This window comes from Mixophyes fleayi, chromosome 10, assembly GCF_038048845.1.
Source record: "Mixophyes fleayi isolate aMixFle1 chromosome 10, aMixFle1.hap1, whole genome shotgun sequence".
NCBI lineage: Eukaryota > Metazoa > Chordata > Amphibia > Anura > Limnodynastidae > Mixophyes > Mixophyes fleayi.
In genome coordinates, this window is record NC_134411.1 from 7,278,405 (window position 1) to 7,294,749 (window position 16,345).

Consider the following 16,345-nt stretch of genomic DNA (forward strand, 5'->3'; position numbering starts at 1 on the left):
ATTATACTTAATATCAGAAATAAGTAGGGATGTGCACCGGCCACTTTTGGTGTCTCGTGTTTTGTGTTTTGGATTCGGATTTGCTTGAGGTTTTGGGTTCGGATTTGTTTCACAAAACACCTGACGAAAGGTTTTGGTTCGGATTTAAGGTTTTGGATTCGGATTTATTTTGAAAAAAACATAAAAAGTGTTAAAAACAAGTTTTTGGGTTTATTTTCACTCCTACGCTATTATTAACCTCAATAACATTCAATAACAATCATTTCCACTAATTCCCAGTCTATTCTGAACACCTCACACCTCACAATATTGTTTTTAGTCCAAAACGTTTCACCGAGGTAGCTTTCTGGACTGCATAGTGCAGTGGTCCCGGTACACAATTTGGTACCGGGGCCACAATACCTCCGCCTTCAAATGGTCTGAATTCCACTGCACAGCTGCCTGCTCCTACATCCTCTGCAGCATATACATGGTGTAGTTCGAGTGTGTCAATACCTCTTGTTTTTGACGATGACAGGTCATTTTCATTAATTTATGATTTGGCAGCAACAGTCAACGTTGTTTAATATCTGATACGCCTCTATCTGGACTGCATAGTGGAGTGGCCCCGGTACCCAATTTGGTACCGGGGCCACAATACCTCCTCCAACTTTCAAGTGTAGTGTTTATAATTTATAAAAACTACAGTAGTTATAGCACGTCAATAACTCTTGTTTTAGACGACCATGGTACAGAGCATTCATCATTGAGATCCCATCAAGTATGTGAAAGACAGCCAGCGTCGAAGTGTTATTTGTTGACTTTGTTAACCAAAAAATTGTCGCTGTTGCAAATATTCGTGCAATGAAGAGTGACTTTTTCATTTAAAGGCTCAAGCTTTCAAGTGTAGTGTTTATAACTTATAAACACTACAATAGTTCTAGCACATCAATACCTCTTGTTTTTGATTATGACAGGGCATTTTACTTTTGGTTTAATTTGTTTTAATTTTGTTTTACTTTGTGCTCATGGCAAACAACTGTTGAATGGTCACATAATGGCAAAAAAAGAGTTGCAAGATGGAATTGTCCTTGGGCCCTCCCACCCACCCTTATGTTGTTGAAATAGGACATGCACACTTTAACAAACCAATCATTTCAGCGACAGGGCCTACCAAACAACTGTGGCTGAAATGATTGGTTTGTTTGGGCCCCCACACCAAAAAAGCTATTCATCTCTCCCTGTACAAACTAAACAGGCTCTACTGAGGCAAGATGTCGTCCTCATCCTCAACCTCTGATTCCTCTCCCCCTACAGTGTGTACTTCCACCTCCTCACACATTATCAATTCGTCCCCGCTGGACTCCACTACCATAGGTCCCTCTGTACTATCTGGAGGGCAGTGCTGTACTTGATTGAGGAATTGATAATTCATTTTTATGAACATCATTTTTTCAACGTTCTGAGGAAGCAACCTCCCTCGCCGCTCACTGACCAGGTTCCCCGCTGCACTAAAAACTCTTTCCGAGTACACACTGGAGGGGGGACAACTCAGGTAAAATAGAGCCAGTTTGTACAGGGGCTTCCAAACTGCCTTTTTTTCCTGCCAGTAACAATATGGACTGTCTGACATGTCTATTTGGATGGTGTCAGCAAAATAATCCTCCACCATTTTTTCTATTGTGACAGCATCCAATGCAGCAACAGTAGACATGTCTGCAATGGTTGGCAGGTCCTTCAGTCCGGACCAGATGTTATCAGCATCCCCGCCAGCGGCTCTTTTAGGAAAACTAAGCTTTTTCCTCGCAGCCACAGATGTGGAAGAAAATGAGGGTGGAGCTGTTGGCATGTTACGGTCCTCTTCAGAGGACAATCTCCTGACCAGCAGGTCTTTGCACCGCCGCAGACTTGTGTCCGCCGGAAACAGAGACAAAACATATGGTTTAAACAGAGGATCGAGAACGGTGGCCAGAATGTATTCCTCTGACTTTAAAATAGTGACCACCCTCAGATCCTGGCAAAGCGTACGAAGGGCTTCATCCACAAGAGCTACATGCTTGGTGGAATCGCAATGGTTTACCAGCTCCTCCCTCACTTTTTCCAGCTGCTTCTGCAACAGCCTGATCAGGGGAATCACCTGACTCAAGCTGGCAGTGTCGGAACTGACTTCTCCTGTGGCAAGTTCAAACGGCTGGAGAACCTTGCACAACACGGAAATCAGTCTCCACTGCGCTTGACTGAGGCGCATCCCCACTCCTTTGCCTATGTCGTAGGTGGCGGTGTAGGCCTGAATGGCCTTTTGCTGCTCCTCCATCCTCTGCAGCATATAGAGGGTGGAGTTCCAACGCGTCACAACCTCTTGTTTGAGGTGATGGCAGGGCAGGTTCAGGCTTTTTTGATGTGCCTCGAGCCTGCGGTAGGCACTGGCAGAATGCCGAAAGTGTCCAGCAATTTTGCGGGCCACCGCAAGCATCTCCTGCACACCCCTGTCACTCTTGAGGTAATGCTGCACCACCAAATTAACGGTGTGGGCAAAACATGGGACGTGCTGGAAATTGCCCATATGCAATGCCCGCACAATGTTACTGGCGTTGTCTGACACCACAAATCCCCAGGACAGTCTAAGTAGGGTAAGCCACTGCGAAATAATTTCCCTCATTTTCTCTAATAGGTTGTCAGCGTTGTGCCTCTTATTAAAGAATGTAATACACAGCTGTTTCAATGTAATACACAGCTGTTTCCCCCCCTGGTGCCTCATTTACAATAACCACATCACCATCCTCATCATCAAGTTCCTCCACAGCGCCAGCTACATCAATAGCCTCCTCCCGGTGTACAACATTGACACCTTGATTATCCAAATCTAGATTTACACTGTGGGTGATCCTCCCAACATATGCAGAGGGTGTGCTGCAAATGCTGGATGGAGTCACCTCTTCCCGCACAGTGATGGGAAGGTCAGGCTTCACAACCACCAACACCCTTGGACTCGCCTTGGGGATTTGTTATGTCATCTGTTTAGAAGGCAGAGTTCTTTGCTGTTTTGTTGTTGTTGCTGACAGCATAACTCTCTTAAATTTTTTGTAGGGGGGGGGGAGGAGGGCTTAGATCCTTGGGTGAAGCTGGACCACTGGTCATGAACACGGGCCAGGGCCTAAGCCGTTCCTTGCCACTACGTGTCGTAAATGGCATATTGCCAACTTTACATTTCTCCTAAGATGATTTTAAGTTTCTCTTTTTGCTACTTTTTGAGAACTTGGGCTTTTTGGATTTTACATGCCCTGTACTAGGAGATTGGGCATCGGGCTTGCCAGGCAACGTTGATGGCATTTCATCGTCTATGTCATGACTAGTGGCAGCAGCTTCAGCATTAGGAGGAAGTGGGTCTTGATTTTTCCCTACTTTATCCTCCAAATTTTTGTTTTCCATTATATGTAGCACAAGAGAGCGTACCCCTAAGCCACACACACTCGGCAAAGCCTTTAAAAATGATATGCGGCACAGGAGAGTTCCACTGTACTTATACTGCTGAATCATTGAACTTTGTAATATAGCAGTACCACTGGAATTATACTGCTGAATCAGTGAACTTTGTAATATAGCAGTACCAATGGACTTATACTGCAGAATCAGTGAACTTTGTAATATAGCAGTACCACTGGACTTATACTGCTGAATCAGTGAACTTTGTAATATAGCAGTACCACTGGACTTATACTGCTGAATCAGTGAACTTTGTAATATTGCAGTACCACTGGACTTATACTGCTGAATCAGTGAACTTTGTAATATAGCAGTACCAATGGACTTATACTGCTGAATCAGTGAACTTTGTAATATAGCAGTACCAATGGACTTATACTGCAGAATCAGTGAACTTTGTAATATAGCAGTACCAATGGACTTATACTGCAGAATCTGTGAACTTTGTAATATTGCAGTACCAATGGACTTATACTGCAGGATTGTTCTTGGATAATTTTTTTTAATTTATTTTTTTTATAATTATTTTTTTTTTATTTTTTTTATAACTTTTTTTAAAAAATTTTATAACTTGGGAATAATGGGGAAATAACAATGCCCTTAGAAGGACAGAGCACAGGACACAGCACCACTGGACTGAACAGGACACAGCACAGGACACAGCAGCACCACTGAACTCAGAAGGACAGAGCACAGGACACAGCACCACTGGACTGAGCAGAACACAGCACAGCACAGCACAGAACTGAACAGCACAGCACAGCACGAGATATAGCAGGACAGAGGACCACCTAACACAACCTCCCTCTACCCTGATCAATGCCCGAGTGAAGATGGCGGCGGCTAGCGGGGAATTTATAGAATACGAGTATCGCGAGATCCGACAGCGGGATTATGACTCAGAGCCTCGGTTTCAGTTTTGCAATTGGCGGGAATACCCGGATCTGTCCTGGATCGGCAACGTTCGGGTGGGCTCGGATTTCAGATATCCGAGCCCGCTCATCTCTAGAAATAAGCATCAACCTCCTTAAGATACTTAAAGGGAAAATGTCTATCTACTACAGAGAAAAACATGTAATATACACATCCCAATTGTTTAGCCATAAAATCCATCACAATTGGATTTGAAGTCATAGTTGCAGTTTTAGCAACTTGGTCCAGTCCAGTACTTTCATGTTCAGAAATGTCAGCAACGTTTACTCCATGTTTCTAAAATTACTGCCCATTTCTTTTGGGTGAGATGTAGTTTATTCACATATTTTATTCATTTAGAATCAAATCTTTAGATAGGTCACTGGCAACATGTTTGTCCAAGATCCAGGTGAAGACTTATTTACAAAGACTAATTTGCTACATGGATAAGTTTATTATCCCACCTTTATTTTATTTTTTTGCCTATTGGGTCTTTAAATCATGCTCATTCTTGCTGAGGAAGACAGGTATTTGTATAGCTTTAGCTTTCCCCATTATAAAAACATAACAGCACCCCCAACAAGTCATGTTTTTAGGATTCCCTTGTGGGAGAACACTTGGGACAATTACATTGGTATTGTATGTGCATGATTAAAGCACTTTACACTTTAAAAAATAAACAAATTATATTATATACATATATACACACACACACATACATTCATATATCTATTGTCTAACAAACATTTTATACCCAGGACTGTAAAAGTTTTAAATTGACATTTAGGGGTAAATGTATCATAGTCTGTTTTTTTCATCTCGCGCGAGATCGGCGAGTTGACAGCTAAAATTTAAAGAGGCGCTGGCTTGTAAAGGCAAGTTTGTCTTTACAAGCCAGCGCCGCTTTAAATTTTAGCTGTCAACTCGCCGATCTCGCGCGAGATGAAAAAAACGAACTATGATACATTTACCCCTTAGTGTAACTAATGGGTAGTCAGGACTAAGTTTGATGGCAATGGCTGATTTACTAATTTGGTTTACAATTGAATAGGATGCCTTTCTTGCAAAGATCTAGCTATACCTAATTGAGCTAATTAAACCAGGTGCTACATTAGATTGCCACTTAGTGGTTAAGATGACAGCTTAACATCTGTCTGATAGTTTTCAGAAAATTCGGAATTCAATGTGTTTGTGTCTTGTTAGGGAGCATAGGACTAGGGTCAGAGATCCTTTTTATTATCATTCTTCGTTTCTCGTTGATCCTTATATATCCTGTTTTGAAGTGGGCTAATATATGCTAATCTTATGGGAGTTAGTGATGGCAGCATGTGACAAGGGCGTTGTTATACTGAAGGGATAAGTGACAAGATGTAACCCACACATTGAGAATTAAAAAGTTAAAGAGCACAGAGTAGTGATGTGAGGCTCCTATAAAACGGATACAGTAAGATTGTGATGTCATACACACTTCTATATGAAACTTAGGTCATACAACTTTTTTTCAGCTTCATAGTGTAACTTTAGGCTTTTATAGAGAATAAAAATATCAGTTTTACCCATTGTGAATTCTATACATTTCTATAGATGGGTTTAGAAAACAGGAAATTATATTTAAATGTCAATCATTTGGGCTCTCTCCTTTGGGCACAATAATGGTTCTGGATGTAGGAGTTCCATAATGATATCAGGAGAGAGCAGTAAGCAGGTCTCTTCATGTTGCTGTAAGACTTGTGCCCAGTACACTTGTTCTTGTTGTAGTTTCTGAATCTCTTTGCGCAGCGCAGCATTATCCTTCTCTAGTTTCTCGAATTCCTGCAGAGGAAAAATAAGAATTTAGTTAAGCTAAGTAACCCAAAATAGTCTTTTCGGACCAGTGCTTTTCATTGTTTGCATTTTTTCAATTTTTTATATCAGGAACATGTGCAACAATTAATGTTTTTTTTTTATAAAGTATCTTATTGTTTGACTTGCGAATCTGTATAGGGGTCTGGAAAATATGTTTCGGTGAGACACCTCTAAGAATAAAAACTTCAGGCTGGTTGTAAGTAGGAGATATAAGTTCTATGGAGCTTCGATGGAGCATGTTCTTTCCTGACATGATATGACTTAATCTATGGCAGAATGGGACCATCCTTTGCAGACTATGGCACTGGGAGCTGTCAGATCATAAACCTGAGAAAGTTTCCATGACATCAATAGTTCTAGTGTTTCCATGGGAGTGGATGGTTATATAGCTGTAAAATCAGAACAAGATGGGACAGCAAACATTGCTCAAGCTATATCCACCCACAGTGTTTCTCCATGTTGCTAAGTAATGGTATATTTTAAAAGAGTACCGCTAATCCATCTCACAATGTTTTTTCTCATTCAAATAAATGGTGTTGTTTTGTTGCCATATAAATTTAAATATACAGCCATGGCATAAGCTACAGAATAATCGCCCACAACCAGCCCTACGGGTAAGTAATGACTTATCGCAGTCAATGAAAGACGTACAGTAGCACATATATGTTATTTGTAGTACTAGCTGTATGACCAAAATGCTGGGACTGGCAGTATAACTTAGATGAGGATCTAGTGCTGGATCCTAAATCCAAGTAAGCCAACCTAACATGACCAGAGCTGCCACCAGGTTAGTACAGGGAGGAGTAGCACAGGGTCTCCAGGAGATCATCAGTAAGAGGGAGCCCTATGCTCTCAAGGTTTATAGTGCAGGCCCTCATTGTTAGGGGAAAGAGTTATCGGAAGCTGCAGTAAACGGATTACATTATTGAGGTTGAGCAATGGGACCAGGTCTAGTCTCCAATAGGAAAATACATGCTACACTAACAAAACAGATTGGGACGTCTGCCCTGCACTAATCTCTAGACTGCTTTACATACATGGCTTTATATTGGCTATTTGCTTCATACATTAGCCATCAGATTAGAGGTCTTCTTCATATCCTAAACACGAGATTAGGTGTCTACTTTATAGACTAGCCACCAGAATGGGCTCAGTGTTGCACAACTGCAAACTAAATGGGTTCTGCTTTGTATACTAGTGGTACAGTGGTTAGCACTGATCCTCACAATGCTAATTCTTAGGGTTGAATTTGTGCTATATGTATGCAGTTTGTATATTCTCCCAGAGTTCCCTTGGGTTTCCTCTAGATTATTTGGTTTCTCCCACCGTCCAAAAACATACTGATATGTTAACTGGCTTCTAATTAAATTAGACCTGATGTAGGAATGTTTGAGTGATAATTATAGCTACATGTATTGAATCTCCTCTGTGGCAGGGCCTGGTATGAATAGGTGCATTATCTGATTGTGCAGGCCAAAATGTTTGCACTATAGAAATATAGAATTATAATACCAGCCAACAAGATGGACTCAAGTTTGTATAGCTGCACTTGAATGGTCACTGTTTTTAGAATAGTCACCAGAGAAGTGTCAGAATTCTGATGGCGGCCCTGAATATGACTGACAGTTTTTGTTCAATGCCCCAACACTCCCTTGTCTCTATATCTTAATACTGTATATTGGTTAATGGCAGAGCCTGGTTAAGATTCCATTCCCGAGTATTGTACCCTTTCTGATTTCTGCCCTCTTAACCTTTTTTTTTATATAATACTTATTATTGTACAAATGAAAAGAATTTGCAAGATAACATACATTTAAAACATGACCATCAATTGTCCAAATAAGACTTTTCAACCTTTACAAAGAAATAGAGGTGTGTGGGGAAGGAAGAGGAGAAGAAGAGGGAAGGGAAGGAGGGTACCGAAGTCAGGAAATCAGCAATAAAACATCATTTAAATCAAGTTGATTCTTACAAATCAAATCCTAAAATCCAAAATTCCAATTTGACTCAGACCAAAGTAGATGCAGGATCATGTGAAGAAAGTACAAACCATGGAATAACATGAGACAGAGAATGAGAGTGGAGGAAGGACAGTCCCCCTCTCTCCGTCTTACATTCGATGTTGTCTATTTGCCCTCTTAACATTTAATTTGAAATTTAGTTTTCAAATCCTCTCACAGTGATGAGAAATAGTACAGCCCCATAAAACATCATCAGCTATGTACAGCTAAACTCATAGAGTTGTCACAAAGTAGCATGGCCTGTCCAGTAAATCATTATTCATGCTGCACTGAGCTCTGCTCCACCTGTATGTCGATATGGTCCTCATTTTTGTGCTAACAATAGGTTAAGGTGAAGCGATAACAGGAAAATGCCACTCACTTTGATGTTTAAGACCAAATACACCATGTTCTCATCCTTATGTAAAGCTACTCCTAAATGCTTTGAACAGTTGTACATTTTTGAACAAGTATAGGTCATAAAGCAGGGGATGTGTTAGATTGTTCACCCCAGAAATATGCATCCTTGATGATTTTTCTTAGAACTACTTACAAAATATATATGCACTGTAAATTACTCTAGGTCACTTCAATCCAGACCTGGAAAATTGGAACAAATTCGATCAAACCCCCAAACACCCAAACCATGCCTACATATGCCCATTTTGTGCAAGACAGTGCTTTCAGGTAGGTTATACATTTTAGATTATGAAAATTTGAACTGTCCCTTGAAAATTTATATTGTATATTAATTTATTGATTGCATTCAAATAAAGATCAGATAGCCAGTTGGCACAGAAATTCAGCAAATGTACTTTGTTTGATAAGTATTAAGGATACACAACCCTGCACCAGCCACTCATGGACAGTATAATTAAAAAACAAACAATAAAAAAAAATGAATAAACACCTCACACAGAACACCAACAAAGCAAGTTACAGTGATTTTTTTTTTCTTTTTTAATAAATGTAAAACAATTGTTAATTGCTTAGGCTGCCTGTTGAATAAGGAGAGTAGTGCACATTTTCAATTGTGGACCGAGCGGCTGACATCATAATCAGGCCAACGCTCAAGGAAGAAGGAGTCTGCACTCTTCTGCATGTCCGAGTCCTAGATATAGCCTGCTGTATGGAGCCAGAATCTGCCCCCAAAAAGCAGAACAACACTCGTTCTAGGTAAGCCGTGGTAAGGGGTGTTGGAAGTTTGTTTAGGTTTTTAGCTACTTTAGATCATTATCCATTTTCTTATCTGTAGTCTTACAGAGCCTGTGAAGAAATAAACCCGGAAAATTACATAATTGTGTTTGCTGAGATCCAAAGATTAGATGGAGTCCACATAATATGGTGGATGTGTAGAATAAATCATTAAGGAAAAAAGTATGGTAAAACCTTAAGACCAGCTGAAGATATCTAAAGAAGACCTTCAGGCAACTCAAGGGGTTAAAGGGACAAGATCCCACATGGGCTTAGAATGGGAAAATACTGTATATAGGAATTATCTTCAGAGGAATCTATAGATTCCTGTGGAGTAAGCACACTGTCACTGCTGAACGGACCTGCACAGTGTGCAGCTGTCGGCAGCAAGCCCCTGCTAGGGGGGGCGATCGCCCCGATCGCCCCCCTCCCTGGATCCGCCACTGACTGCATGCCGAAACAGTTTTTCTTGGAGCGCCTCCATTTAAGGTACTATAGCACCTGCAAATCATTTTTGACCCCCACATTAAAAAGGATGCCGTGGGGATTGTGGGCAGGTGGACCAATAAGAGTCTTTTAGCCTGGGCTGTGATACGATCAACAGGAAAAAGGTCTACATGGAGCAGGCTCCACCCTACCTGGGAATGCAGGTGTTACAAAGCATATTAAAAACAATATTAGTTCCAAGGGTAAATAAATGTATTTCCTGCTAATGTTAAGTGGACATTATACAGACATAATTAGGGGCAAACGCAGGATTTGTAGAGAGGGGATTCCACACCACGCCGCCAGTGGACCTGACCAGTATGCATGGGGGCATGTCCATAATTTTAGAGAGTGCTTGGCTGCTCTCCAACTCTTCCTATCCCCATAATATACATGGGCAATGCTGCGTGCACTACTGTTAGGTGCATGCAGCTCTCTCTTTTCAAGCAGAGCCGTGTGAAGTGGGTGCAGGGTCCAGACACCTCAATTGTACAGTGCCCCAGGCTTGGAGGGGGGGGGGGGGTACCAGGTACTAGGAAACCCCCCCCACACCCTTGGTTTGCCTATGATAATAGAGGGCCTGATTTATTAAGGATCTTAAATGAAGAGGATCCTTATTTCAGTCTCCTGGACAAAACCATGTTACCATGGAAGGGGTGGAAATGTGTGTTCTGTTTTGCACATAAGTTAAATACTGACTGTTTTTTCATGTAAGACACACACATATCAACTTTCAATTTCAGTGTACAAATAAGCTATCAAGTTTTTGTGTTACATGAAAACACAGTTAGTGTTTAACCCTTGTGCAAAACTGAACACACATTTGCACCCCTTCCATTGTAACATGGTTTTGTCCAGGAGACTGAAATAAGGATCCTCTTCATTTAAGATCCTTAGTGAATCAGGCCCAGAGAAACATAAATATCATTTTTTGTGCCTTGGAGATTGTGCTGCATGGCAAACACCATAGTTTTCATTTATAGTTGAAAACTTAATCCTCTGAGCTGGTTCACTGTATGAAAATACTTTCCTTTATTTCACAAAGGCTGTATAAGTTCTATATTCTCAAAAAATCTGGCTATTAGCTTAGTATGGTTAATTCATAGGAGTGCGCAGTGTGTGACCAGGAACACCCTAACATTTTTCCACAAAATTAAGCAGAGAGGCAGAGCAAAGAGCTCTGTAATAAGCTCTCTGCTCAGTATGTCGACATTGGCATCGGACGACCCAGAATGTTGCGCATGTTGCACAGAATTCCAGAGCTTCTCATTTACACTTGAATTTAATTGATCAGTTCCTCTTTAAGCAAATAGTACAGAAGTATGATCAGTTCCCTTCTGCAGTAGCGAGGTGGCCCACGTGAATGAGGGTAGAGGGGAGGGTGGTCGGAAGGATGATATTGTAGCTCATTCAGAGTTGGGACACATCTGCAGGAAACAGGAAAAGAGGCACGGATGAAAAAGTGCATTTATGTGCACATGTTCAGTCTCATGCGCTTCGAGATACATCCAGCTAGAGGGGTCAATCCGAAATCAGCCAATCGGAAGCTAGCTAGGTGTTGTTGATAGTCATCATCGAACCTTGTTGCACCAGTCCTCCAGCACCCATAGAGATACGCTACCTGACACGTGAATCTGCGCCCAGGCCTACTTGAGTCACAATTACATGAACATGTGTTTACTGTAGTCGGCAGGCGCGGGCTGACGGACGTCAGCCCGGGGGGCACACGCGGCCGCATCACATTTATATTACTTCTGGGGGTGGCGGCCGGCCCTAACAGCCGTGATTGTGAGCGGCCCGGGGGAGGGGCGATGCCCCCCTGCCCCCCGGCCCAGCCCGCCCCTGGTAGTCGGGCTAGATTTTCCCGCACCTTCCCTCTCCCACTCCGCCTGGCCAAATGTAAGGAGTCATAAGTGTAAGATGCTTAATAAAATCTGCACATAGATGCATCGTATGCGTTTTTTTGCACATGTGCAGTACAGAACTGCGTGTCTGACACACAAGAAAACACGTGTCAATGAGGTGGTTTATGGAAAATTATGATAATAATGAAGGGGGATAATGAAGAATGATGATGATGAAATGGGGTTAACAACGGAGGATTAAATATTAATGGAGAATGATGATGAGAGGGTGTTAATGACTGCTAAGGGGTTCATGGTGAATGTTCGCCTTTAAAGAAAAAACATATGGACGCACACCCTAATGGAATGTGCATGTCTATGGACTATTTTCTTACCCATATTAGTTTAGCAGAGTATTAATTTTCACTACTGTTTTTGCACTGCAACCCATATTCTCTGGAGGCCACTAGATGGCTTAAAATCATACTTTTCACAAGTGATGTGTTACAGATAGTAGCATTAAGATGTCACTGAACACATTTTTCACGTTATAAAACACATGATATTGTACACTGTACATTAAACAGATTGATATGCCCATTACACATATTAGCTTGTAAATGCTGTGGCCTATGACTTGTACCTGGTGTAGGCAGTCTGCACGCTGTGTGTGCCTTTGTCGGATCTTGTAAGCTGCAGCTCGATTTTTCTCTTTTTTTTTCAGTGAACCAATTTCACTTTTGTAATCCTGCTGGAAGAATACATGTTAAATTTAACATACATAGTACTTGATAACACTATAAAAGATGGACGAGAACTATGTTAGATGTATGCCTTGATTAAGACCACCAGCAGGTCGAAACGCGTTGGAAGTTTGTGATCCATCCACTTCATTGTTCTGACCGACATTCACTCCGTAATCAACATTAAGAGAATCTAGAGGAGTACTATGTTGCAAATGGAAGCTAGTGGCTGTAAACAATTTTTGGGGTTATATGAACAAAAATATTTATTGAATGGATATATTTAGCATCCATTATGAGCCTCAGTTGTTTGCAATGACTTAAGATTTAGTCTAAAAATGTGCACAAAGGACTAGACAGTACAATCAATATGTAATATAGCATAGACTAATACTTACATTATCCAGTGTCTCACATGCTGTCATTTCCTTCGCTTCACAGAAATCGTCCAACTTGATTTTCATATTTCCAATAAAAATAGTGTTACACTTGAGCTATAAAAATATATTTAAGTTCTTTAAAAATAAATTAATATTTTCTTTTTTCTAAAATTATTTCTTAAACTAGAGCCCATTGAACACAGCTATGTGATTTGCTACAATAAATATAGTATATATAAAATTAACATTGCTATAAACTCAGTCTATTGTAAAATATGTAGAATTGCAGCCTTATGAATTAAAAATATGTTCAGTACATGTTGCAAAACATCCCCACATTGAATAAACAATATTATGATTTTGCATGTGGTCAATATCACAATCAATATATGGAGCAGATCATCTAAAAAGCCAGTTCAGTAGTGAGTGTTCATTTTCATAAGGCTTTAATTTAGGTATGTCTTTCGGGAAGTAGCTGTCAACTGTTTCCTATGTCCTTCTAATAAAGAGATCCTGTCGGTTTATATCATGTGCTGATATAGTGATGACAGACCAGCTCCAATTGCTGTTTCTCTCCAGGTAGTTTCGCTTTACTCTAAATATCTCCAGTAGGAAGTCACATGGGCCAGTGTGTTCTCACGCCCCCACAGAAGCTCCCTGCCTTCTGATTGGCTGATTACAGGTATGGAATGCAAAGAGAAGGAAAAATGTATTGCTGACATATGAAGCAACATCAAGACAATTGTTACCGGGAATGTATGTATGCGGGAATGCGTGTATGTTTGTACAGATAAGATCACGCACATCTATAGCTAGTGGCAGTTTTAATGAATGGGATTAAAGGGTCACCCCCACACAGGAGCAAAGTCCACTACTAAAGTATCAATCTGACGGTCATTAACTAATGAGTCAGTGCCCATAGAGGGTATGTTTCATTGAGGTCGGTGGGTCAGTAACACGCTACAGGAATCAACGTCACCTAAGACCGTTTTTTCCTATTTTTGAAAGCATTATTTACTACAGATAAAACATAAATTAATTGGATCTCTGCAAACGGGAAATAATTAGTCATACAGTTTGCTGTTCCCTCGTTCTGATGGTGCATGAAAGTCTGTTTCTGCAACAAATTGCAAAACGATGTGATGGTGTTTTTTTTTAATGTATAAAAAAAGCCAGGAGCCATTCATAAGATGCACATGAGGGTGTTTTTGAAATCTGGTTAAAATTAGTTGTTGCTCATACTGACTAACAAGACATTTGAATTCATTTTCTAAACACTGCTGGAAAAAACAAAATTTTTAATTGGATTGGTTGGTATGTATAACAGCATCCACCAGTTTTCATAAATGTACCACAATATGCTTATTTTCCATCTTGTTTCCCCAATTACAGTTACCATGACTGAAATTAATATATGTGAAAGGTGTATTTATTTACATCCAGTGGTGGAAGTGGGGTGTATACGGTGGTATGCCATACTGCCACTTCTCCTCCTGCCTTCATTGTAAAACAGTAAAATGTCATTCACTTATATTCTCATTACATTTTCCATGACGTCACTAAATTTCCACTTCGACGACTGTTTACATCATTTCAGTGCAAAAAAAGCCTGGCTCTGGATACACAAGCACTTTTTTGATCAGATTTCAATTGTTTAGTTTTTTTTGGTGTGTAGGGGGATGGGGTTGTAGCTCAGGAAAAAAAATCAGAATGGAGAGATTTGTGAAATCCGAAAAGGTAGTGTAGCCCCTAGCAACCAGTCACATGTATTAGTGTTCTAAATTGCACTAGAGACGTGATTGTTTTAATCTTACAGGCTGCTATGGTCTAATGTCAAATATCTTTTTCCTTTGCTCTAGGGCTCATAAGTGCTGTGCATGTTAATAAGTTAAGAAAGGTGCAGCACACAGTCCCCCAAAATAAATAAAATAAAGAGTAGCCAATAAAAATGCAAAAGATAGCACATATGTGTGCCTACGCCGTTTTAAAAGAAGTGAGAGGAGAGAGTTATGTACTGGATGAAAAAGGTCATATTGGAAGGTATGTCCAATTTATACCAATACAGGGTCTAATTTACTAAAAGACATTGGGGTCCATTATGACCCTTTGCATTTTGTCTGCGTTAAGCATAATTTCTTATTGCAGTGATAATGAACAATCTCGATCACCAGATTCTGACCTGGCTTATGCACTGTGCATGTGTGGCCATCAGAAAACAGTGATAGGAGTGAGGAGTGGAGCATAAAGCCTTCAGGGGAGGGATCATAAGTTCCCTCCCCTACGGTGCTCTTCTTCCCATAAGCTATAAGATGGTGTTACTATTGGAGTCAAGCTCGATAAATTAGTCTTGACCTCCTTCCCCTTGAGAATTATGGGAATTGAGGTACTCTGCAAAGTTAGTCTACTTTAAGATATATCTCCTGCGTTAGGCTTTTGTTAAATAGCCCGATACTAAAATATGCCTAAACCATGCGGGAATATCCTTTTCTGCATGGTTATAATGCATGGTAAATAGGCCCCCCTAACTAGCAATATCTAGGGACCCACTGCTGCTGGGAAAGTACATGTCATGTCTGCTACTGATCTCTGTTCACGCTCCATTGTCACCCTCTGCTAAATTTTGGGTACCTAGGTGTTGAAAGGAGTTAAGACAAAAGGAATTGTATAGGTGTATGCAAACGCTTTTAAAAACAGATAATTGCCTAGAGAAACAGCCTATATATTATTTTTTTATTTTATGAAAAAAGTGCAGATTTTGTAACTTCAGTTGGTATCTATAGTCTCATTTTCTCCCTCTGCTAAAACTTTGTTATGAGTTTAAATATAATAAGTGCCAACACCAATGAAAAGTGTATGTAATGAGCACAAATATATTGTATTCCATAGTATACCATGGAAGATCTAGCAACCTTAGACACTAACCATATGGTATTTTTTTACATGTTTCTATTTCATTCATCTCTGTTTAGGAGATAAGTGAAAATAGGAGCAAACCATTGTCTCAGTGAAATAGTGTATGATGGAAAGTATGAAATTGCTATTATGACACATTCTAATTGACAGCTGGGTATGTTACATCAGCCTCACATATTATTATTTAACTGAAGGTTCACATTTACCATCAAGTATAATTAACAGCAGAGTCTTACTGTAAAAGCAATAAAGATAAGTGCACTATTCATGTTATCACATTTTATAACTTGTTTTATTGCCTCATCTAACATGTTTGCATACCCCAACATGACCTATTTCCCCTCAGCCACATAGCTCTGTTCCCCTATTTGTTACTAATTTAACATTTGTCATGAAAACACTGTTACCATAACATAGTTGCTCAGGAATGTAAAGCATAAAGAAGTCTCAATAGATATTAGTGTACTACAATTCCAATCGTAGTATGGTTACTGAACCTTGTTGGGATTGTAGCTTTTGTGATTTTATATACTCTTCAATAAACATTCATTTATAATTCTAATAGA

General features: G+C 40.2%; 1 protein-coding gene across 2 annotated transcripts; it reads right to left on the minus strand.

The window, feature by feature from the left end:
- Positions 1-5,293: 5,293 nt before the first annotated feature.
- BATF2 (basic leucine zipper ATF-like transcription factor 2) lies at positions 5,294-12,960 on the minus strand. 2 transcript variants are annotated; one of them, XM_075187779.1, is made up of 3 exons: positions 12,885-12,960; positions 12,387-12,491; positions 5,294-6,186 (listed from the first exon to the last, which is right to left on the minus strand). In XM_075187779.1, exons 1-3 carry the CDS (start codon positions 12,948-12,950, stop codon positions 5,986-5,988), a joined length of 372 nt encoding a protein of 123 aa, XP_075043880.1. In that variant the 5' UTR covers positions 12,951-12,960; the 3' UTR covers positions 5,294-5,985. The 2 variants fall into 2 exon arrangements, with proteins under 2 accessions (XP_075043880.1, XP_075043879.1); XM_075187778.1 differs by having other exon boundaries at positions 12,387-12,494.
- Positions 12,961-16,345: the final 3,385 nt, after the last annotated feature.

Excerpts from the sequence above, each read along its gene's own strand:
- BATF2 (XM_075187778.1), bottom strand. The coding sequence starts at position 12,950 with ATGAAAATCAAGTTGGACGATTTCTGTGAAGCGAAGGAAATGACAGCA. Across the intron at positions 12,495-12,884 it reads CATGTGAGACACTGGATAAT|CAGGATTACAAAAGTGAAAT; the intron begins GTAAGTATTAGT and ends GTATTCTTCCAG. Across the intron at positions 6,187-12,386 it reads GTGCAGACTGCCTACACCAG|GAATTCGAGAAACTAGAGAA; the intron begins GTACAAGTCATA and ends TTTCCTCTGCAG.